This window comes from Eurosta solidaginis, chromosome 3 (genome assembly GCF_040869045.1).
Source record: "Eurosta solidaginis isolate ZX-2024a chromosome 3, ASM4086904v1, whole genome shotgun sequence".
NCBI lineage: Eukaryota > Metazoa > Arthropoda > Insecta > Diptera > Tephritidae > Eurosta > Eurosta solidaginis.
The window spans coordinates 210,303,332-210,329,844 of record NC_090321.1 but is presented as its reverse complement, the minus strand read 5'-3'; the positions used below and the strand labels follow the sequence as shown (position 1 = coordinate 210,329,844).

The following is a 26,513-nucleotide window of genomic DNA, read 5'->3' as shown; positions in this document are numbered from 1 at the left end:
CATCAGTCCCTGCCCGCGGCTTCTCCCCCCCCCCCCCCCCCCCATCTATTCCGGAAGCAATCGTGTAGGTCAGGGAAACAGACTCTTAGTCCCTACCTCTTTTCGCACCGTTTTCCAGCACAGAATATATATGTTTTCGAAATCAGCCTAATGTAGCTCCTGCCGTGGACGGTACCGCTTTCGTAGAGTTGTGTTCTCCGAGACGGCAACCTCCAGGCGGGTTTCAATGCACCATGTTGCTAGGCCACATACCCAAATACACCGGGTACCCCAATTCTTACCTTAAATCTCCGTAGTAGAGTCGGTAGAAATGCCGAGCATCAGTCCCTGCCCCCGGCTTCTCCCCCCCCCCTCTATTCCGCGAGCAATCGTGTAGGTCAGAGAAACAGACTCTTAGTCCCTACCTGCTTTCGCACCGTTTGTCAGCACAGAATATATATGTTTTCGAAATCAGCCCAATGTAGCTCCTGCCGTGGACGGTACCGCTGTCGTAGAGTTGTGGTCTCCGAGACGGCAACACTCCGGCGGGTTTCAATGCACCATGTTGCTAGGCCACATACCCAAATACCCAAGGACGTTCAGTCCCAGGGCCACAACAGCAGCTGCGTCCTAGCTTTTCACAACACAGGCGTAGTAACCCGTCACTTACTCACAGAGCGACGACGTCTCCCCCGTTGCACTTCAGAATTCTGCAGTTAAACTGTAATAGGGGGAAGATCACGGAGATAGTTGATTTCATGAAGCGGCACAACATCCGCATTGCTGCGATTCAAGAGACTAAACTCACAGCAAGATCTGCTCTACAGACCTGTTCTGCGTATAATGTCCACAGAAAAGATTGCGAGAGAGGAACTGGAGGCGGCCTCGCGTTTATCATACACCACTCTATGAAATACCATACATTTGATCCCGACATTGGCCGTAGGGACAGTGTCTTAGAACGTCAAGGCTTATCTGTCCGGCCAGGCGATGCAAACCTAGAAATCATCAACATCTACATCCCTCCTACCACCCGTTGCCCCGACCTAATACCAGCGCCTTACTCACTGGCATCAATCGCATCATCTTAGGCGATTTCAATGCCCACCACCATCTATGGCATTCAAACTTGCGGGCGGACAGTAGGGGTGAGATGTTGGCGGATCAAATAGAAGAAACAACGTTGTGCACAATAACCGGAGACGCCCCCACACGTATAGTAGGAAGCTGTTACAGTTCGCCGGATATATCAATCGTGAGCGCAGGACTCGTAAACTGCGTCAACTGGCAGCCGATGGTAACATTGGCATTTAACCACCTACCTATACTTATTTCGCTCGAGCGTACCGCCGGCTTCATCGTCACAGAAAAAAGCACTTCCATAAACTATAAAAAAGGATATTGATGACAATTAGTGATCGGTCGCACATATTGGGTGGGGCGAAGAACTGCTACAACAGCAACGTGTTTCCGCACGCTATATCCCGAGCTAACCCCAAGATGCAGCGCTCTAACCTCGATTCCCCCTCCGTTCTTGCCACCTGATAATTTTTTGTGACCTAGCGCTTTTCTTGGCATCTTTAGATGATCGGTCAGTTCCATTGTCATACAGATCGGCGATTTCACTTCACAGCAAATCTACTGGGATTTTCCGAGATAAACCGCGTCGTCTGATACCACCCGATAATCACTTGCTATTCATGAAATACCATACATTTGATCCCGACATTGGCCGCAGGGACAGTGTCTTAGAACGTCAAGGCTTATCTGTCCGGCCAGGCGATGCAAACCTAGAAATCATCAACATATACATCCCTCCTACCACCCGTTGCCCCGACCTAATACCAGCGCCTTACTCACTGGCATCAATCGCATAATCTTAGGCGATTTCAATGCCCACCACCATCTATGGCATTCAAACTTGCGGGCGGACAGTAGGGGTGAGATGTTGGCGGATCAAATAGAAGAAACAACGTTGTGCACAATAACCGGAGACGCCCCCACACGTATAGTAGGAAGCTGTTACAGTTCGCCGGATATATCAATCGTGAGCGCAGGACTCGTAAACTGCGTCAACTGGCAGCCGATGGTAACATTGGCATTTAACCACCTACCTATACTTATTTCGCTCGAACGTACCGTCGGCTTCATCGTCACAGAAAAAAGCACTTCCATAAACTATAAAAAAGGAAAATGGGACGAATACAAATCCTTTACAGACAACCGCTTTGCTGCACTCCCTACCCCGACTGATGCCCGCCAAGGGGAGAGTGCTATCCGCAAGGTCATTGAATCCGCCTCGGCTCGCTTCATTCCCGCTGGCAGAATTCCCGAAATTCGGCCTCACTTTCCGGCGGAGGCGGCAAATTTAGCGAGAGAACGTGACCTTATAAGACAGCTCGATCCCGTTGACCCCCAAATAAGGGACATAAACCAACGCATCAGATTGCTTGTGGATGAACACAGGCGGGCGAAATGGGAGGAGCACCTAAGTGGTTTTAACCTCGCTGCCGGTGTAGGTAAACTTTGGTCCAACGTAAAGTCCCTATCGAAACCATCTAAGCGCAATGATAAAATTTCCATATCCTTTGGCGATAAAGTGCTGTCGGATGCGAAAAAATGCGCGATCGCTTTCTGCCGACAATATGTAATGCCAACAGACACGCACATAAACATAAATTCAGCGCGTGTCAAATTACCATCACCGTCAGAGAGGTTGAGGATGCCATCGGTCATGCTAAACTATCCAAAGCAGTGGGCCCAGACGGCATAGCCATGCCGATGCTTAAAAGCCTAGGGAAAGAGGCGAAACATCAAAACCAAGAAGAATTAAACAAGGGTACCACAGGGTGGTGTGCTATCCCCACTTTTGTTTAATTTCTACATATCAAAGCTACCTTCGCCACCAGCAGGAGTTACTATCGTTTCCTACGCCAATGACTACACAATAATGGCCACAGGCCCAGGCCCACAAATCGATGAGCTTTGCAACAGAATAAACGGCTACCTCCCTGATCTCTCCGGTATTTCGCCTCGCGAAACCTCACATTATCACCGACTAAATCCTCCGCGACCTTATTTACAACATGGACGTCCCGAATGTGGACCATTTTGAACATCCACGTCGATAGCACTACGCTGCCGACTGTCCTACACCCAAAAATCTTGGGTGTGACGTTTGATCAGGATCTACATTTTGGTGAGCATGCAGCCGCAATTGTACCGAAAATCCAGAGCCGTAATAAAATCCTTAATTCGCTTGCTGGCAGTACTTGGGGAAAAGAAAAAGAAACGCTCATTACCACATACAAAGCAATTGGCCAGCCGATTGCATGCTACGCGGCCCCTATATGGTTGCCAAGCCTAAAAACCACTCACTGGAAGAAGCTACAGGCCTGCCAAAATACTGTCCCCAGAACACCATCTACATAATGAGGCGAGAATACTCCCCATCAGGGAGAGAAATGAGATGCTTACCAAACAGTTCCTGTTAAATACCCAGAAACCTGGGCATCCCAACAGACATCTGATTGATGAGCCAACACCGTCCAGGGGCTTAAGGAGTCATCTCCGTAAGCATTATAAGGAAATACGGCACCTGAGAACTCAGCCGTATGAAGCAAAAAAACACAAGCAGGGCCTCAGTGAACTCCAGTGAACAGGCGTCGGACCTTTATGCCGGGAATTGGCCGGTGAAGCCAGTACTCAAAGAACAGTACCCAAAACTTGCGGAAGAGGAACGCATACTTCCTAGGGAAACGCGCGTCACTCTAGCTCAACTTCGTTCTGGATACTGTAACAGGTTAAACTCTTACCTATCCAGAATCAACCACGACATACAAAATGTATGCCCCGCTTTGCAATGTGTCCCCACACCAACGCCTCTAACAACTCCTCATTATGGTCCACCCCTGTTGAAACAGCAAGTTTCCTTGGACTCACGTTAGAGGATATTGATGACAATTAGTGATCGGTCGCACATATTGGGTGGGGCGAAGAACTGCTACAACAACAACGTGTTTCCGCACGCTATATCCCGAGCTAACCCCAAGATGCAGCGCTCTAACCTCGATTCCCCCTCCGTTCTTGCCACCTGATAATTTTTTGTGACCTAGCGCTTTTCTTGGCATCTTTAGATGATCGGTCAGTTCCATTGTCATACAGATCGGCGCTTTCACTTCACAGCAAATCTACTGGGATTTTCCGAGATAAACCGCGTCGTCTGATACCGCCCGATAATCACTTGCTATTCGTGCAGCAGTAGTTCGGTAGACTGCTAATGTATCTTTTTGGTTACGTGCCAAACTGTTGATGCATACAATACTATCGAACTGATTGCGTTGGACAATAATTGACACGTAACTTCGTTGGACTTTAGAAACTATCTCTCCCGCCGCACTGAAATGCTCCTTAAAATCTAGTTTTGAGTGAATGTTTACTCCTACATATTTCAAGTAAGAACTAATTCAGTCCACTTGGAGCTCACCAAGATTACTTCTGGCTTTTTGGTAACTATTTGCAGCTCCATATTCCTAAGTCATTCGTTTATTCTTCCAGTTTCTACGTCGTCAATATCATCTGCGTATCTGATTATTTGCGTGCTTTCGGAATACATCGCATTCCATAACAGAACAGATCCCTAAGGGACACTGTGGCTAAACGGCTACCAATCATCCTGCAAAATTAAGCATGTGGGCCAAAGTTTCTACATCTACCTCTGCTCCTGCCTCTGTCTATACCTCTTCACTAAGCTCAACCTTTACCTCTACTTCTGCCTTTACCTTTACTTCTACCTCTACCTTCACCTTCAACAAAGGAACCCTTACCTCTAAATTTACATCCATATCCCTGAGCTTTCGTTCCTGACTAAATTTGGGAACATCGCATGTTAATACATTGCCACCAAACCACTGCACAGTTGGTTTGAGCTGTTACAGAGCGTCTCTCACCAGTAGCAATTCAGAAACACCTTATTGCCTCGATTGCCACATTTGTAAGTATTTGCGAGTCGTATCGGTCGCTGGTTTGTTCAGATGTCGTTAGCTAAAGTTTTAATTACACTTTCACTGCGTTGTTGGTTACCGCCCAACAAAGCATTCCGCGATACTACATACAACAATTCTCATAATTGCGTCTGCCTTCAATTTTTTTGTTTTTGTATCTGTGGGTGTTTGCGGCCAGCCTCTTTTTTTGTTTTGGTCTCCTCTTTAAGCTGCTTTGGCAGCACAATCAACAGCGCAGTTGGTGTATTTATTCGGCGACAAAGATTTATCACCTAAAGCTCTTCGGCTCTCCTAACTCCTATAGTCCATAGTCAAGTGCTCATTCTAACCGCAAAAGTTTGTCCCCATCCATGGAAATTTTTGCGTTTGTCGTATGGGCGATGAATGATAGAGTGTGCATTGTTTCGGTTTAATTGAAATTTTCCCGATATCTCCTCATGCAGTGAGACAATGAATGATATATGTATGTATGTACTTGTGACGCGTCCCTGTAGGGATTGCACCGCTTGGAATAAAACGCACTTCTTATAGAATTCCATACACCAGAACTGGCAAGATTGTGGCTGTTACGTCCATGTAAACTGTTGGGCCTTTCAAGGTTGGGATATAATTTCTGCTTAGGGACAGCTTTCTCGTTTTGAATACCCGCCGTGGTTCGGTGTTTTAACATCGCATTTCTTTCGACAGAGTAGAACCCGATGTCGAGGAAGCCTCTGCACCAATCAAATTAGGCATCTGTATTTGGTATATGGATCATATCTGTAGATCGAGCCCAACACCACTTCAGGACCATTTCGGAACAGTTGAAGGATTTTTTCGGAATTGTTTTTCGGGGTTACTTCGAGATATCATATAAATATATGGATGTTTGGTATGAGGATTAGATCGATCGCGCAATTCTGGACAAGCGAGCACTTACCTGTGACCATTTCGGGACACCCAGCGGGTTAGAGGTTAGAATATAGCCGCAGTAGGTATGCCTGTCGTAAGAGGCGACTAAAATACCAAATATATTCAAGGGGTTGTGTAGCGTAACCCTTTCAAGGGGTTGCCAGCGCACTATATAGCTTCTCCAATCTAAATGTCAACCTCACCTATCCGTGGCGAATCCTGTTTCATTAACAGCCTAGGCTCTGGCGATCCCGAACTCCTCAAGGATCTAGGGGGTGGGAGGGCGGTATGGCTTAGAAGGTCGGATGTGGTCACACCAAATCGTTCAGGAGATTGTCGGGCTTGGAACCGAAACGTACCGGATCTGTATCCGGAAAAAACTATCAACATCGACAACACTCCCCAAGGCTTTCGGGAAGTGTCCTTATTACTACAACAAAAACAACAACCATTTCAGGACAATTTCGGAAGGGGAACTGTTTCGGAGTAATTTTGAGGCTATCGTGGGATCCACTTGGGACAATTTCAGAACTTGTTAGGGAGAATTTCTGGATTGCATCGGTATAATTTTTCGACATCATAGTATCAATTTTTTGATTGTTTTTGCAATTATTTCGGCGCTATTACAGTATTGATTACAAGACTATTTGGGAACTTTTTATAATAATTCGGAATTATTTTAATTTGCCTAATGTTAATGCAATTAAATCTTATAATGTTTCGGAATTTTTTCAAAATAACTTCAAGGCACTATCGAAATTGTTTTAAAGATCATCTCGATCCAATTTCAAAATAACTTCAAAATGAGTTTTGGTATAATTTTACGATCATTTTGGGATTCGTTATTTTTGCCGGGTTTATTTAGGTAATAAATGAAAATTTAGTTTAAGATACTTTTGGGCCTATTTCGCACCAATTATGAGACTTTAATGAGCGGTTTAATACTCACAATCATCCCGGTTGATCCACAGCAAGTCCCTTGCCTTAGTCTCATAATCCTCGATTTTCGTCGGAGCTCTATGCGTGAATATCGGTTGCATGACTCTTTTGTACACAATATGGATAATATGAGATGACAGTCCGCAGTTTCCTTACGAAATCCCTTTTGCAGGAGTATTATACTCCAAAGCTTTCCTTTATTTTACCTCAAGGTTTTTTGTCCAGCTTGATTTTGAATCGAATATTTGGCTTCAAAGTAGAGATTTATTGTTAGCCGCTAAGCCTCGATAAGTTAAAGAAGGGAATTTTTGTTTTTCTTGTAAACAGGACAAGCGCGCTTTTTGTCGGGCCTGTCCACAGTTTGTTTTGCCCTGCCCATCTCGAAAGGACGCAAAATATCCATAAGCACGCTATTCGTTGGCAGAAATTTACCCGTGATTAAAATCACTACTTCATTGGCGTATGCGACTACTCTCGTTCCTTCTGTTCTAAAGATTTCTAAGATTTCATTATTTACAAGTATCCAAAGAGGAAATAACACGCCACCTTGCGTGCGCCTCTGGTAGCCATTTGACTAACTGAGCCAGCTCCCAGAGTTGCGTTGACGATCCTACTCCTGAGCATAGAATCGATCCATGCAACCATAGAGTTTTATGACGTGTATGTGCTCTGCAGATGACCTCCGTATGAAACTTGTTGAAGGCACTCTTAGTATCGACGAAGTCAGCCAAGGTGCGGTTAAATTATTAAATATTCCCATATGGTCTAGTTGTAAATTAGTTTTTTTAACAAGTTATGCCTGACATTCGTAGTATCAATGCTCTGCTTAAGAAAGAATTTCTTCATAATGATAAAAGGCGCATTTTTATCGGTTGCTTGTCTTAAATTAAAAAATAACTAAGTATATTCTGAACTATTTTCATTTGCCAAATTAATTCCATTCATTCCATTCCTGAATTATTAGAAAAATACTTCACAACATTGATATGCACTTATAAATATCCGATATTAAATATTCTTACGTATTTAGCTTGCTCAATTATTATGCTGGTATTTTTATGTGCTCAGTTGCCAGTCAGCACTCGCATTAAAAACCACTTCACATCTTGCGCCACAATTACCTGCCGCACTTTTAGCACATCAAGCAAGCCATGCGTAGCCAATGACACCGGACCTCCCACTCAATCTACATATGTATATCACTTGAATCATTTTGTTGTTATTTTCTCATAGAACGCAATATCATTATCGAAATTGAGTGGTGCACAACGCCGGCTGAGCTTCGAGTATAAACGCAACTTTTTTTGTAGTAGAATGTGATTACATGGAGAATGATTGAGCCACACGCATGAGATGTTCACTGTTAGAAGTGCAAGCTAAAATTGATCGACTGCTTGCTTTACTGAATCTCTGTCGCTGCGACAGACATTTAGCTAGAAGCCGGATAGTAAGTATTCCGAAGCCCTACGAAGCTCTCGAGTGCACCACTGTTATAGTTGTTAGTACTCTGGAACAGCAACATTTTTGTGACTTTGTTTCCTATTTAATACTATGTTCAGTGTTGCCAGGTTAGCCTTTTCGAGGCTAGATTTAGCCTTTTTTTTTGCCTTTAACCTTTTGGGTTTAGCTTCGTGACTTTTTTCTAGCCTTTTTTACTCCGAATGTATTTTTAAAAATTTCTAAAATAAAATAATTTCAATAGTTCCTGTGAACACCTAATACCTAATAATATGAGTTCTCTACAAAAGATTAATTCTTTTTCTGCTGAAAATTCGTTGAAAATTTCAAAGCCAGATGCATTAATAGAGCTGCAGTGGCGAAAACTTATAAATATACAATGGAAAAATGTATACTACACCATGGAATTTTGGTCGGAAGTGCGAGAACATAAAAATGCATTAAACGAACCTCCTTTTTTAAAACTTGTCGAATTCATATTTAGTTTTTTAGTATTACCACTCAGTAACGCGGAAGTTGAAAGAATTTCTAGTGGCATGAAAATTCTGAAAACTAATAGGAAGGAACAATCTAAAAATTAAAATGCTTAATGCGCTGCTTAATATTAGATGCTCGTTAAAACGCTTATCTAAATGTTGTAATGACTTTGAAATTACCGATGATCTCATATCTATGGTAAATAGCCAAACTTTATACCCAGACTTAAGCTCTTCTGATTCTTCAGACGGGGAATATTTTATATAAATAATTAGTTTGTAATATTTTGTTTATGTATATACTAGTGTTGGGAACTATCGGATGAAAACTATCGAGTTATTCGATATTTCACTAATTTTCATTCTTTCGATAGTCATTTGAATTTCGTTCATTACTATTTTTTCGAATTACTAGTTTAAGGCATGAATGATTCCTTCACTACTATTTTTACGAATTACTAGTTTTTGATATGAATGATTCGTTCAATAACATTTTTTCGAATTACTAGTTTTAGGTATGAATAATTCGTTCACTACTATTTTTTCGAATTACTAGTTTTTGCTATGAATGATCGCTCATTACTATTTCTTCGAATCATTCGTTCTACTTAATTTTTTACTGTGCATATATCAGTGATCTCAATTAAAATGGTATTAAAATAAATTTTAACGCTTAGCATACTTGAACCTAATCGACAAACGTTTTAAGCGTGGTAATTATTTAAAATTTTTATCTGAGGAAATGCTTTTATCTATTTACTTTGTGTAGAGATATTTTTAATGCGGCCTAGATTGAAGGGATATGCCAATGAAGTTAAATGCCATATATGCAAAAAAATTTTAAACTTTCTGGAAAGACATCAAATTTAAATGACCATCTACTCCGTAAACATTCGTATTCCTCATAACAAAGGAATGTAACTTCAGGAGAAATATCGCCTGTAATTTCTGAAGAGAACGTAGTTCTACTTCTCTTTCTTCATGTAGTAAGTACAGCGAGTAGTTCCTTAACAGTACCTGTCGAAGACATTTCAAATAGTGGATGTTTGAGAAGGACTGTTCAAACAAAATTATTTGTTACCAGTTCACGTTCAGAGCTCTCAGAGCAAGAAAAAAATAACATAGATGAATCTCTTTTAAAGATGATTACAAAAGACTTGTAACCGCTTTCCATCTTTGAAAATTAAGGATTTGTAGAATATAAAAAAAAACTTCAGCCATTATACTCCTTACCAAACAAGTACAATGAAGTAAGAAAGAAACTGCATGACTTGCTGAAAGATCAAAAAACTCAGTGGGTTGCGAACCAAAACCATTTGCATATCATGCTTGCGCTTTGCATAACATGTAACAAAGGCATTTAAAATGAATATTTTCATTATTTGCTTGAAGCAAAGTTTACACTATTTTAGTCACATTCAACATTTTGTTTTATATTGTTCTTTAGTTACCACGGGGGGTAACCAAAACAGTCCAGAAATTATTCTTTTGTATTGTAAATGTACTACAAAAAACATCGGTACTACTGGCCTCTGGCTAGCTAAAGAGCAGATCAAATGAATGAATGAATGAATTAAAAAATTCATTCGATAGTTAAAATCATTCAGTAACTAACTATCGATAGTTGAATTCATTCGATAGTTCCCAACACTAGTATATACACATATGCAATCATTTAAAGTAATTCCATGTGCTAGTCAAGGAAAATGTGCCTGATATGTTTTAAAACAGGAAGTTATGTTTAAGTTATGTTTATAAGTTTTTATTTACAAATGTGTAAACTAAAATATAAAAAAATTTAATGAATTAACCAAAAAATTTCTGGCCTTTTTTAGCTTCTTTTTTTACTAAATTTAGCCTTTTCTAACCTTTTTTTTTGCCAATCTAGCTTCTTTTTTTTGCAACACCTGGCAACACTGATTATGTTGGTATGTATAAAAGTTATATAAGTAGTATGTTTGTGTGATTGTGAGATTGTGGTATTGATTGGCAGACAAGCAATTGTTTTGGTTGCTAACAATTTTGGGACAATATCATGAACATCATCAGCATTGAATACGCACAAACAAAGCGACAACCGCACTGCCGACAATTTGTGGCCGAACTTAAATAAATTTTCCTTATATTGCGATTGATGTATCTTTAATAAATGAAATTGTTGTCAATTCTTTTGGATTTTTTTTTCGCGTTTGCAGTTTTTCAGATAATGGCCAAGATACTGTCGCTGGAAGTGTGGGTCTTACTATGACGAAGTTGGGAGCTGATTCTGAGGAAGGTGCTAGACAGTTAACTGTACTTGGAGGTTGTAGTTGAGGATGCGCGTATAAGTACAATGTATAGATTGATAGTTACATAGCTTTTTCAATCGAAGAAGTGTCATGAATGGTTTAAAATATATTGGCGTGATATATTACGGAGGAGGTTAAGACCGAGCACCTTCTCCAATTTGCGGTATCCTGCTTTTTAATTTTTCGAAAATTCGGCGGCATGCTGTCACTTATTCTTTGTTAATGAAATTCTAGAAAGTTCTAGAGCAGAAGGAACGAGAGTACTCGCATACGCCGACGACGTAGTGATTCAGATCATAGATGAATTCCTGCCAATGATTAGCGAGCTAATAAATAAGACACTATGCGGCATTTCGCTATGGCAGTATAAAAGCCAACAAAAACGGAACTTGCCCGAGACTAAACGGCAAAACTATAAATCTCTCTTCTGAATCCAAATATCTTAGCATGATACTCAACTCTAAATAAAGCTGGAAAAGGAAAGTTGAGGTGAGATCAAAGAAATCTCTAACACATGCTAGGGATTGTCACCGCATATCATCAATGACATGCACAACGCAGTTCTTCGGCCGATACTAGCAAATGGAGCTCTTGGCTGGTTGAAAATGCTAGACAAAAAGAGCAATTACCATAGCATAGGGCAGGGGCGAAAGGAACATATTATATCCTTCAAGAGAGAACCACCGCGGGGTTAATTCTTTAAGTAAATCAAGGAATATGAGATTAGGGCAACTTGCTTGCAGTGGACCAAATGGCTTGATTGTGAGATCTCGAGTTCTTTAGAGCCATATTTGGATAGGAAAGTAATTAGCTTTATTCTCGAGCTAAACAAATCTACACGGAGAGTAATTACGGGTGTCATCGCAGATCTTTGCGCTATTTCACCAATGCTGCGACGGTGGCGTATATCAGCTAGCTCCCTCTGCAGAAGCTTTCAGGATGAGGAAGAAGATGAGTCGATTCATTACTATCTCTGCTGACTCAAATTTCTGGGCGTATGGTTTTTCGACAGTCTGGCAGATGTTCGAAAGGTGGATTTTTCACTCCTGCTTAAGTTCATCAGAAAAAGCAAGTGCTTCGTTGGCGAACAACGTTTAGTAAGCTGGTTAAATTAATATGTCACCACCTGACATTCACTGAGGGCACTCACAATGGACAAGAATATCTGCGAGCGGAAGTGGGGAATTCCGGCGCGCGCTATCTTAACCTAACCTAACCTAAGCGTAGTGTTTGGAAGTTATAAGTACTATACAGTAAGGGGTTATAAAGAGGGTTGTTATCAGTGAAATCAGACAACAATTCAAGGGGAGAAAATGAAAGGAAACAAGTAAGGAAGGGACTGTCTCCGGCTGTGCCGAAGACTTCATACCTTTCATGAATGGGGCTGAACAATAATCTTATCCCGTTCGTAATCTCCAAATAATCGGATGTATAAGATAAGAAATATATAGTGAACAGATGTACATACCTACACGATTTTAAGATAAATATAAAAAAATGGCAAAAACCCCCCTTATCTGAAAGATCGGTTATCCCATATATTATATATAGCTCCGATCGAAATGTTTTTTACAGGAAATCTTCAATGATATATTAGAATAAATATCACCAAGTTTAACGCTATATCGGAAATTAAGGGAGAAATGGCTAAAAATCTTTCTATCTGAGCGATCGGTTGTATGGGAGATATATGTTATAGTGGTCCGATCCTACCGGATCCGACAAATGTCTAATATAATACAAAATTACATCCTTGTGCCAAATTTCATTGAGATATCTCAAAATTTGAGGGACTAGTTTGCGTTCAAACAGACAGACGGACGGACAGATGGACATGGCTATATCAACTCAGTTCGTCGCCTGATCAATTTGGTATACTTAATGGTGAGTCTATCTTCTATAAAAGGTATAAAAAGGACGGCAGAAGAGGGAAAGGTTAGAAGTTAAAACCTAAATCAGAACCAAAACCGCGTGTTATCAACTTTTTATCGAAGTGTTAACGGCTTCTTATCGAAGAGTTAGAGGTTTGTTATCAACGGGTTATGTGCGTATTATCCATTTCTTATCGACCAATTATGTTTTTTTCGGAATGTAGTACATCTGTGGGTATAAAATTTTTAAAAAGAGCTTTAGAGCTCTTAATTCAAGAAACTTTTATAATTTATGCAAAGGCTGTAATGCTCCAGCAAAATCTTTATAATTATTAGAACAGCTGAGCCAGTTTAGGGAAGCTGGTTATTGTTTTGTTATTTACTATGTTAAGTAGCGAATGGACTTAATGGGAAATTTAGTGCGATCTCAAAAAAAATGACAGTACAAGATTTGTGGATGCTGTCAAAAAATAGGCTGAGATGAAAAGCTTCCAATTACTGCCCGCAATTTCCAACATAATTTCATTAAGCGTTTTCTAAAGAAGGCGTGGGGGAACATTGTGTTTTTTTGTTTTTTCAATTAATACAACTTAGCTTAAGTGCTTTGTATGTATGTATTAGTATGTATGTATATATGTTACTTTCCAAATTAAGTATTTTGGTTTGTTTTTCTGACTTTTTCAATGTTATTGTTTACCAACTTGTTGATGTTATTGTTATTGTTGCTGCTGTTGTTGCAAGGCATTAACTTTGCTTTGAATAGGTAAATAGAGTTGTCATTGTAGCGAACGCTGACTGTGGAAGTTATCGGCAAGGCATACAAAGGGCCAGAAGGGCAAAAGGACCAACAAAAGGAAAATAAAACCAAATAGCCATTAGCCAAAACCAATGCGAAGTTTATCTTATGGTGACCGTAAAAGCTTTTGTGTGTATGCCACGTATACAACGGCATTGTAGTTAGTCGTAGTGCTTTAGCAACTGCTCCTCAACGGACAATTTCCAATGGCTAACACCACCTCAATTTACCAGTCTCAGCCACAAAGCTGTAGTAGTTTGCATGTAGGCCGTAAATCTTCATCAAGTGAAAATTACGTTATTTCCCGACCGCCAACTGTAAAAGCTGTGCCATTGGCAACAATTGCCAGATTGGCATGCCACGACTTCACAAGTTCTGCAGGGCCTCTGGCATTGTAAAGCGTGCCATATGAGAGCGCGTTTGTATCTACGATGCGTGGGGCTGATGTTATGGTCATAACCACTTTGGAAATGTGGCAAATGGCAATTTTCGAATAACAATACGAACACAACAACATCACTAAAAGCATTGTGCGTATAAAAACAATGACACAGACAGAAAAAAAACAGCGAAAGAAAGCAGCAGGTCAGTTGGGCTGGTAATGTGGTTTTATTGTATTAAGGCGACTGATATTAAAAATATTGAAAAGAAGAACAAAAAGTGACGTAAATAAAGGGCCGAACAGCTATTCGTAAAAAAACGTTTACTGATCTCTGTACAAGATAGTTAGGTTGGGTTGGACTGGCCGGTCAATAAATAACTGAATGTGTCCACAGTATTACCATAATTTATTTGACGACCAAACGGAAAAAACCAAGTAAGGTACCAGGACTTATTTTATAAAATAACTCGGTTATATTAGAAAATATTAGATTAATTGCAGTCTCGCGATCTGGCAACTCTGCCGTCCCTAGTAGCTGAAGCCTTAACCTCGCGAGCGCAGGACACGAGCACACGACGTGCACAAACGTCTAGAATTTGCACATTAATTTAAAAATTTTGCAGCCCCGGGCTTCTGTGCACGCCTTGCCTGCTAGATGGATCATATGCAAATACAGTCTCATTTTTAATTCTCCAAACATAATTGGGATATCTACCGTAGATTCATCGAAAGCTGCACCCACTTTTCATGACTCAACGGTTTTCTCGTTACCTTCTATCCCTTTATAACCGGGAATCCAGTATATACATATATATGTATGGTCCGATCTGAGTAAAGTCTCTCTAATGTTTCTTTGCATTCCAGAGTATTTCTTGGTGAAGAACTGCATGAGATGATTGTCTTAATCGCCACATGAGTTTTGATATACATATTGACACAACTGCAGCTTAAGTAAGCTTCCTTCAGAATTTCTGCTACAATTTCTGTCCGAAAGACACTGCAGTGATCTGGCTGCCTGAAGGATCTTCTTATTTCTGGATCGAGTCAGCAAACAGCAGACCCCACCCCTTCTGGTAATTTGAAAACATAGGTATACACGTCTATAGTATGTATTTTCTGCCATTTCCACACGCTCGCGCCAACCTTTCCGCTCTATTGTGTTCCCAAGATGTCCTTCGAAACTCAGGGGGCATGTAGTCTACCCTTTATACGATGGCGCTATACTGCTTCGCCGTAAGGCCTGCATTCCAGCTGCCTCGAGTCCTTAAGCGTTGTTACAGTTGCGAGCGCTATATTTCCGGCCGTCATTTCTGCAGATGGAATGTGCCGAATGGCATGAAATGCTCTTTCCGGGATAATTTTAGAGACTCCCGTAATGCTAATCATTGTTAATCTGCAAACTCATTCTAGTTTTTTGGTATGGCTGTCCACTAAACTAGGACCTCATATTAAAGTATTGGCTTGGCAAACACCCTAAGTACCCAATTATGAAGTTGATTTGATATGCCTGATGTCCATTCTATCATCCTTTTGCATGCTTACAGTGCCACGGAGGTTTTATTCGCTCTTAAGAGATATCATAAAGCTCCCTCTTGCCCATGGAACTTTCACGACAACTTGCTATGTAGTATTATCTATTCCTAGACATTTTGTGCTGTTCTCTTTTCTTGTAGTGTTACCACTTCCAAGCTTGGGCTAAATCCAATTGGGGGCCTTATATTTTCTAGAAAATAATACAGATCGATTTTTTTTGGGTTGGCGGTTAACCCGACTCGAGATGCCCATGCCCGAAGCACCTGATCGATCAGCGAGTTGATTTTTGGTAGACATCTGGCTGTAATGTTGACTGAAATTTCATCTTCATATGCTGTGTGTAGATGACTGCTCTTCTGTCGAGCCACCAAAGCAGTAAATTGACGACCAGCGTCCATAGCATTGGTGATAATACCCCAGCCAGCGACGTGATGGCCTCGCATAGACCCCATTGGGACGTCTGCAGCTTAAAATCGAGCCAAACCAATTTATTAAGGCCGGATTTACTTCAATCGAATTGAGACTGTAGATGATTGTTCGTTTCGAGACACCTAGAGCATATTTCTGGTGTTCCAGTGCTCCAGGGTATATACGTACAATAAATATCTGTGGTCACAAGCAATCATCGCCTAAATCCTATCCTTTCACATGGCACTAAACCTATTATTGCTTATGACCACAGTTATATAGATTAGATTGTTTTGAGCAGGGCTCCTCATTATTATTATTATAACTAGTTCTGGAAGCACTGTGGCCTTTGTGCAGATCTATTGTGCAAGAACTTTCAGCCTAATTTTGTATCTGGAGCCTTTTGATGTATCTAAGTACCTCTTAAGGCTTTTTATTCCATATCACATAGGGATTAAGAGTCCCACCACCCAGATGGGATAGTCTCTGCCTGGCCAGAGCGACGCATTCGCAGAGAATGTGAACCGGCGTTTCATCATCCAGTTCACAGAAACGACAAATTTGGGTATCGGATAGATTTAATTTACTTAGGTGATATCGTAGACCACAGTGTCCCGTATGGTACCCAGCGAGAGTTCTTAGGTCCTCCCTGCTTAGATTAATTAGTTTAGCTGATACTTTCGTTGCCGGAAGTATAAACAGTCTGGCCTGTCTTTGCCCTGGGCAGACAATCCAGTGACGTATGAATTGTTTAGTTTCCCAGTTACTTATAGTTTCCCTGGTGTGTGCTTTTGTAAGACAACAAAAGGGCTCTGGATCACATAATGCTGTTATAGCACCCTGCTTTGCTAGGTAATCTGCAGGCTCATTTCCTTTATGTCCCTGATGTCCGGGAACCCATCCTAACAAAATCTGTTTTTTGGCTCCCAGGTCATTAAGGATCTCAGTGCAGTTGTCCACTAGCTTAGATGTATCTGTGTAGGATTGCAAAGCGCTCTTCATATCTGAAACTGTGTTAGTAAGAGTTTTATCAACGTAGTGGTGATGGTTTATTCGTTGATCAACGAGCAATTAAGCAAGACGAATGCGCGCTTTGTTTCACAACACTAAAAAAAATATGTAATCAATATGTTTTGAAAATATTATTTTATTACATGCGCCTACCAAAATTAAAATTCAGTACAATGCTGGGCGGCCATCGTGGTGTGATGGTAGCGTGCTCCGCCTTCCACATCGTATGCCCTGGGTTCACACCCCGGGCAAAGCAACATCAAAATTTTAGAAATAAAATTTTTCAATTAGAAGAAAATTTTTCTAAGCGGGGTCGCCCCTCGGCTGTATTTGGCAAGCGCTCCGGGTGTATTTCTGCCATGAAAAGCTCTCAGTGAAAACTCATCTGCCTTGCAGATGCCGTTCGGAGTCGGCATAAAACATGTAGGACCCGTCCGGCCAATTTGTAGGGAAAATCAAGAGGAGCACGACGCAAATTGGAAGAGAAGCTCGGCCTTAGATCTCTTCGGAGGTTATCGCGCTTTACATTTTTTATACCTTTCATGAAAATGAAATGGTATATTAATTTCGTCACGAAACCGAAAATTGTAAGTCCTTAAAGGAAAATAGATAGACCCACCATTAAGTATACCAAAATAATCAGGTTGAAGAGCTGAGTTGTTTTAGCCATGTCCGTCTGTCCGTCTATCTGTTTGTATGCAAACTAGTCCCTCAATTTTTGAGATATCTTGATAAAATTTGGTGAGCAGGTGTATTTGTGTGTCCGATTAGACGTTTGTCGGAACCGACCGGATCGGCCCAATATAGCATATATCCTCAATACAACCGATTTTTCAGAAAAAGAGGATTTTTGTAATATCTTACCCAACTTAACAGATTGAAGCTTCAAACTTCACCATATACTTTCGTATATTGCACGTATTGTTGTCTGAAAAAATTGATGAGATCGGTCGTATATATAGTATATATCCCCCACAACCGATTGTTCAGATAAGGAACTTTTCGTAATTACTGCCCTATTTTAAGAGCTAGAGGCTTCAAATTTCAAATAATGCTTACGTATATAGCATATATTGTTGTCTGAAAAAATCATAAAGATCGGTGGTATATATAGTATATATATGGTGGTATATATAGTATATATATATAGTATATATATATATTTTTTCGCAAATTTTAGCCCCATTTTAACAGCTATAAGCTTCAAATTTCACCGATTGCTTACGTATATAGCATATATTGTTGTCTAAAAAAAATCGTAGAGATCGGTTGTATATATAGTATATATCTCATACAACCGATTGTTCAGATAAGAAACTTTTCGCAATTTCTACCCCATTTTAACAGCTATAAGCTTCAAATTTCACCGATTACGTACGTATATAGCATATATTGTTGTCTGAAAAAATCATAGAGATCGGTTGTATATATAGTATATATCTCATACAACCGATTGTTCAGATAAGAAACTTTTCGCAATTTCTACCCCATTTTAACAGCTATAAGCTTCAAATTTCACCGATTGTTTACGTATATAGTATGTATTGTTGTATCAAAAAATCATAGAGATCGGTTGTATATATAGTATATATCTCATACAACCGATTGTTCAGATAAGAAACTTTTCGCAATTTCTACCCCATTTTAACAGCTATAAGCTTCAAATTTCACCAAATGCTTACGTGTATAGCATATATTGTTGTCTGAAAAAATCATAGAGATCGGTGGTATATATATTATATATCCCATATAAACTTTAATTTTGCCCCTTTTTTACGGCTAGAAGCTGCAAAATTCATCAAATTTCCTCAAATAGTTACGTTTACGTCATATATTGTTGAAATACGTGATTCGTAGTCATAATTTTTACACGCAGACCACAAAAAACCTGAAACTTTTTTTTATTTTATATTTATCTTAAAAATCGTTTAGGTATGTAGATCTGTTCACTAGATATTTCTTATCTTATACATCCGATTATTCGGAGATTACGAACGGGATAAGATTATTGTTCAGCCCCATTCATGAAAGGTATGAAGTCTTCGGCGCAGCCGAAGACAGTCCCGTCCTTACTTGTTTTTATTTTTTTTTATAATGCTGACTGGAATAGCTTGAAACTACGGGTCTCAGCTTTTGTTTGCAAAATTTCTTATTTTGAAATGCGTTAATAAACAGTCCCGCTTTCCTACCGGCGCCTAACACATTCAACAAAGGAAATATTGAAGCAATCCATATGAATCCAATCTGACCATTTGTGTTATGAAATGAACACCCCTTGTTTAGAGGGGCGTACCCGCTTGATATATCTTAAACGCAATATGCAGAACGCTTATGGCTACCGGTAATGACATCCGCCATTTATCAATGTTTCTTAAGAAAGGCCTTACATCACAGGAAGATTAAACTACAAGTTCATTAACTTGCGGGTTATAAACCACACAAAAGCCGCGCCGCAGGTTTTCCAACAAGCAACCACTTGCGGATTACCTCCATATGTATATATTTACATCTATGCATGTACATACATAAGCACATATGTATGTGATTACATATAATTAATATATGTAGTTAATACCATGTATGGTAAATCTACTTGATTTTGCACAACTGCAACAAATTGATTATCTACCTACTAAATATCGGCCAATCCTCATGAAATCCAGCCGTCACAATGAATAATGACCACACCTTACTTGCATTACCCAAATATTCTGACACGTATTTGCAAAACCACATACATACATACATACATACACACATACATACGTTCATTTAAACATGCTTAACGTAAGCGAACACTTGATTTATTTAATTTAATACAAACCACAAAAATATCCAACGTATTTATATAATTTCCTTTTGCTTTATCTACACTCATTACAGCTTTATAGCATGTCCACACCGAAAAGTAGTCGTGGTGGTGGTAATGGTAGCATTTTTGGTGGTGCTAGCTCCTCGGTTGGTAGTGGTAGTGATCCAAAAGAGAAGTTACGTCGTATACCCAATGTACAACCGGGTATACTTATGTGTCAACATTTGGTACGTGAGGGTACGTATGGACGCATTTATGCTGGTAATTTGGGCGATTCCTGCGATGTTATTATCAAGACCGTCGTTGATGGTGCCTCGCTAACGCAAGTTGCGTGCTTACTACAAGAGGCGTCGACATTAATTGGAGTTTGTCATCCGAATATATTGACACCGCTGTTGGCAAATACCGAATTGCCGGGACCGCCCGAGATTGCTTATCCATATCCGTCCAAGGGTAATCTGAAAATGTGAGTACAAAATGAAAAATTATTATTATCATTTTTTTTTCAATTCTAACAATATGTGTGGCTAACTGTTTATATTATTTTGTTTTACAGTTATTTACAGAAGTCACGCGAACTTAATGCGCCGCTTAGCACCCGGCAGTTAGTTGAATTTGGTCTGCATGTGACCAAAGGTTTGGCGCATCTGCATTCGCTGGGCATAATTCATCGAGATATTGCAACGCGTAATTGCTAGTAAGTGGATTTTGATCATTTTTTGCAGCTAAAAATTTATTAATAATTTCACATTTCATTATTTAAAAAATAAAAATATTTTATATACTTTGTTCTGGCCGAAAATTGGTTTGCGATCTGCACTTTCCCTCTTCTATCCTATTATCTTCTACTTAATGTTCTATTATTCTTCTTATTCTTGTCCATCATTTACCTTTCTCCCACGCCCGAGCTCGTTGCCACTTTTACTACCACTCCAACTGCTGCTCCCACTCCCACTTCCAGCCTTACTCCCACTCGCACTCCCATTCCCACTCCCACCCTCACTCCCCCTCATATTTACACACCCAATCACGCTACCGCACCTACTTCCACTAACACCCTCATTCCCACCCCCACTCCCTTTACCTCTCTCACCAAATTCCTCTCTGAGATGTATCTACTTTTTCAGAAGCATTTGCCATATTGTAGCTTCAGCCAAACATTTTTTGCCTCTTTCTCCTCCTCTCCATGTTTGATCGCAGTCTCTCCTCCGTATCTTCCACCTTTTACTTTCTCGATACTTTTCTCATCTTCATTTCATTCGCTTCTCTAGGCTGCCCTCATTCCTATCTTTCCCTCGCACTTTCTCCCCTGGAATTTCCATTTCCCACCCCCACTTTCCTTCCTCTCTCTTTTCTGTCCCCCTTGCCCTTCTCGTCCTCTACAGCTATCACTTCTATCTTTATTTAACCTTTTGTCTTTTTCTATGTGTGGCTTTTCGTATACGAATTCTTGGAATAGGTTGGCCGCCTGGTCGACTTTTTGGAAAGAGAGAGTTTCAAATATTTGGCTTGTGAGAGGAAACTCTGTACTGAATTTCAAGCAAATCGTACTATAAATACGATTTTTTTGAATAGGTTGGCCCTGATCTAAGGGAGCACTGTACACATTTTTAAGCAAATCCCACCATAAATAAGATTCTTAGTAAGAGGTCGGCCCCTGCCCCACTTCCCGGAAAGATAAAGATAAAACGAACTAAATTATGAATCTAATACATCCTGAAATCCCCTTGAATACACGTACAAAATTTCATCAAAATCGGTACAGTCGTTTAGGAGGAGTTCAGTCACAAACACACCTATAGAAGAAATATACATATTAAGATTTTATCTCACTTTCTTCTTCTTCTCACTTTTTCAGTCTCGATATGGATTCCTACGTAAAAATTTGTGATAGCGCATTATCGCGCGATCTCTTTCCCGACGATTATCACTGCCTGGGTGACAACGAAAATCGTCCGCTTAAATGGATGGCTTTGGAATCATTGCAGAAAAAATATTTTAATACCTACACAGATATATGGACTTTAGGGGTACTTTTCTGGGAGTTGGCTACATTGGCGCTTACTCCTTTCGAAGAAGTGGATATATTTGAGTTGAGTGCTTACCTCTCGGATGGTTTTCGATTGGGACAGCCTATCAATTGCCCGGATGAATTGTAAGTATTTTAGTATAAAATTTAATTACATAGTTTAAGTTGTCGTAATTTTTTTTAAATTTACGGACTATTTCGGAAGACTGTGGTTGTTGAGAGTTCAACAAGTCAAGTGGGATACGAGTAGCGTGCTTCTTTTAACCCTGCCACTGTTATGAATATAGCTAATCCTTTACGAGATATGGATCTGTTTCGATTACCACAAAGAATTTTCGTGTTATCAGTCCAACAAAACATGAAGGAAAGTTTATGAATGATAGTCTGAGGTGAAAGTGCCTACTTGGGCCAAGAAATAAGCGTAACAGTTATCAAAGATATCCTAATGCCCTGGCACCCTGTTAAGTTTATCAAAAGGTAGTTCGATGCCCCTGCAAATGATTTCAAGCAATCCATAACAGCCCCCGAATTCATGGTGGTAAATCTTAGCGCTTTGATTGTCGCGGCCAGACTATCTGAGTAAATATTAAATACCCTAGCACTTAATATAGCGTAAACCATCCCATCTGCGGCAGCCTTAATAGCGGACGAAACTTCAGTGATCGAGTAATCTAAATTTCTATCTCACATCCAGCTCTTGTAAGACGCATATAAATTCCAAACCTCATTCTTCCCTTCAAGTAAAAAAAAAAATTAATGTAAGGCGCGATAACCTCCGAAGAGATCTAAGGCCGAGCTTCTCTTCCAATTTGCGTCGTGCTCCTCTTGATTTTCCCTACAAATTGGCCGGACGGGACCTACATGTTTTATGCCGTCTCCGAACGGCATCTGCAAGGCAGATGAGTTTTCACTGAGAGGTTTTCATGGCAGAAATACAATCGGAGCGCTTGCCAAACACTACCGAGGGGCGACCCCGCTTAGAAAAATTTTCTTCTAATTGAAAAACCTTATTTCTAAAATTTGATGTTGCTTTTCCCGGGGGTTGAACCCGGGGCATACGGTGTGGTTGGCGGAGCACGCTACCATCACACCACGGTGGTCTTCAAGTAATATGAGAAAATTCACCTCTCAACAAGAGTGGTAGAGAGGGTCAGAGATGAACATAAAGCCCGTAACAATACTGTAGTGTCCGTGACTCAAAATTGTATCCCCAGCTTATTGTAGGAGGAAGGTATGGTACGTAGGGTCTCGCTTATTCCAACTTGCGCCAAGTGTCTAGAGATGACCACCAAATCAAAACTCGTTGGAGAAAATCGATATGACCACTGTATCAAGCAGCCTTTATATACAACAGCATAAGCCACCCACTGGCAGCTTCTAGGCTCAAGGTCCTGAAGTAGGTCCTAGCCAACTGCGACCCAAATTAGGGAAATCAGTATTATCAACCACCGTGGTGTGATGGTAGCGTGCTCCGCCTATCACACCGTATGCCCTGGGTTCAACTCCCGGGCAAAGCAATATCAAAATTTTAGAAATAAGATTTTTCAATTAGAAGAAAATTTTTCTAAGCGGGGTCGCCCCTCGGCAGTGTCTGGCAAGCGCTCCGATTGTATTTCTGCCATGAAAAGCTCTCAGTGAAAACTCATCTGCCTTGCAGATGCCGTTCGGAGTCGGCATAAAACATGTAGGTCCCGTCCGGCCAATTTGTAGGGAAAATCAAGAGGAGCACGACGCAAGTTGGAAGAGAATCTCAGCCTTAGATCTCTTCGGAGGTTATCGCGCCTTACATTTATTTATTTTTTTTAGTATTATCAACCACCTGCATTCCCTACGCTCAAGGTCCTGAAGTCTGTCGTAGTTAAATGAGACTGTGACGTACCCCTTTAACCTTTCTCTGAACTACCATTATTCCGCTCTATAGAATGCTGATATCATGAAGTTTATCTAGACTGTAAGTCCACTTCTGTAGATCTACCCTTACAGTAGATTTTAAAAGAAATGTGGACAGGCTGATTGGTCTTGAATATCATTATAAGACATTTGATAGGTTTTCTCCGCCTTCGGGATAAAGATTTGGTTATGATCAAAGATTTGGTTATGATGCACGAACTCAGATAGTTGATGTAAACTCGAGCCAGCAAACTACGGTAAATTGGATGTGGTATGGATGGTGTTTCTCTACGGTCGGCTTTTGGCGACAGTGAAGCAAGATCGCGCTGAGCTTCACGTATCGCTCCCGGCCAGAAGGTAGTTTACTCCACCTTATTGAAGAGCGACACTCTCAACTCTGCGGCCATTTAATGTCTTCAACTATATCACCCCCCCCCCCCCCCCCCCGAGTTTTAATTTAAGTGAGCAGCAGTAGAAAAAAGCACTATCACAAGCCAGAATGAACTTAGCCACCACGGTATTCCAGTAGTTTCGGATAAAACCGCACCTGCGCAGATGCTCTTGTCAGAACTTTTTTCCAGCTTACAAACATAAAGCTCCAATTTGGTTCATCTTGGATACCTTAAGGAGTTTTAATTGGATGTTACTCGTTTAGGGATAAATGTATGAACCAATGCTTAAAGCAGGAGTTATCAGAGAGAAATCCGCATTTCGAAACTAGGAGGAGGGGTCTCTAGTTAAATAAATTGTGGAGAGCTCTGATCATTTATAATATATTTTGAGTTGTGCCAAATTTGATGAAGTTACGTATCTAAACTTTTGCATAAGTTATCTGTGGAATCTGTGGTAATGGATTGAAGGAAAGACATGCAGGCGGCTGGGTACAAAAGTGGGCATGGCTTTCAACCGATTTCGACCATTTTCATTTAAAACAACAGTTATTGTGATAAAAAACAATGCTTTCACCTAATTTCGTTAGGAATGGTTGATTTTTTGTCGATGTAGGTTAGTTATAGAGAGATTACCAAAAGAAAAGGGGTGCCCTTTTTCTATTTTACATCAATTAACGTACTTTGCTTCGCTAAGATACTACTGAGGAGAAATATCAGTATATTTAAGCTATATATCATAGAGATAAGCTATATGTCATAGAGGCAGTAGGTCCCGTCCCGCCAATTTGTAGGAAAAATTAAAAGGAGCACGACACGAGTTGGAAGAGAACGTCGGCCTAAAATCTCTTCGGAGGTTATCTCACATTTATTTATCATAGAGACAATAAGTTCAATGATTTCATATGTATTTAATAATTAGTTATTGAATTTTTTCCACTTTTCGATTTTTTCGATATCGAATTTTCGAAATAAAATTTTAAAATGTTTTTTTTTGTTTTTATTTTACTCCACAGCTTTACAGTGATGTCCTGCTGCTGGCTGGAGGATCCCAAACAAAGACCCTCTTTTCCGCAACTACTCGCATACCTGCAAGATTTTCACGAGGATCTTGGCAAGTATATATAAATAAATAGGAATTTTACAAGCACAGTGTAGTACTAGAGAAAATTTTTTTAAATACGAAAATTCGATGTGAAAGCACAATGCCCTTTCAAAGCTTCAAATGTATTAATTGATTAACACGAGTTAACAACAACTATTGGGCATTTTAACTTAAAAAAATTAGTTAGACATTTGAAACAATTTATGTGTAAGTATATATCTATGTGAATACATACAAACATACACAAACGCGATACACACACAATTATTGAATGTATATAATTAAGCAAGAAATATAATATGATTTACAAAAAAAAATAAATTAATTAAAAAACAAAAATAAAATTTGTATAATAAGTCAGCGATCAAAAATATTAAATACATACATACATGTATTTATTTAATAAAATTAATTAAAATTGCTAGAAGTCAGTTATTCACCGTTTTTTACGGAATATGGTTGACGCGCGCAGATTTATAATGTGTGTGTATAATATACACTGTATATGTGTGAATGTGTATGTCACGTGCAGCAATGACATCCCCGTCGAGTCGCGTACTCATTCACAAACACATACACACATACCGCAGTGAACCGAAAAATGGCAGTGGCATTCAATTATAGCAGCGAACGAAAATATTTTTTTGATATTTTTAGGTAAAACTCTAAAATGGGTTCGAAGAAGTAAAAAAATTTTAACACTTTGTATAGAGGAAAATCTAAAATACCCTTAGCGGAAAAATATTTCAAAAATCAATGCTAATTTTGAGAGACCTATGACTTGTTCTTTTCTGGACTTAATTTGATTGGGCTCGAAAACTACCCACTCGATAATAACATTGGTTCGTAAAAGTTCCTCGAATTTTGTCGAAAGCGTTTTTGAGATTGCATCTTAAAATTGCTTAGAATTTTTTCCGATACGTTCTTAGGATTAATTCTTAAAAATGCCACAAATTTTTTCAAAAAAGTTTTTCGCGCGGGTTTGTAAAATTGCCTCGAACTTTCAAATTTCCTTCGAAAATGTTTTTGAGATTGCGTCGTAAAACTCGCTTAAATGTTTCAATTTTCGAAAACGTTTCGGAGACTGCTTCCCAAAATTACCTCGAATTTTCAAGTTTTGACGAAAGCGTTTGTCGTAAAATGTTCAAGATTGGTCCGCAAAATTGCCTCGAATTTTTGTGTTATTTCGAAAACGTTTTTGAGATTGCCCCATAAAATTGCTAAGGATTTTTTCCGATTGTTTTTTTCGGATT

The 26,513-nt window shown here is 39.8% G+C and overlaps 1 protein-coding gene across 1 annotated transcript in view; it reads left to right on the top strand.

Moving 5' to 3' along the window:
• Drl-2 (Derailed 2) overlaps positions 1 to 25,503 on the top strand; it is a 242,716-nt gene extending 217,213 nt beyond the window's left edge. The window contains exons 7-10 of the mRNA XM_067777997.1: positions 19,919 to 20,313; positions 20,404 to 20,544; positions 21,706 to 22,002; positions 25,172 to 25,503. Coding sequence (XP_067634098.1) covers positions 19,919 to 20,313; positions 20,404 to 20,544; positions 21,706 to 22,002; positions 25,172 to 25,283 — 945 coding nt within the window. The 3' untranslated portion in view covers positions 25,284 to 25,503. The remainder of the gene's footprint in view (positions 1 to 19,918; positions 20,314 to 20,403; positions 20,545 to 21,705; positions 22,003 to 25,171) is intronic.
• Positions 25,504 to 26,513: the final 1,010 nt, after the last annotated feature.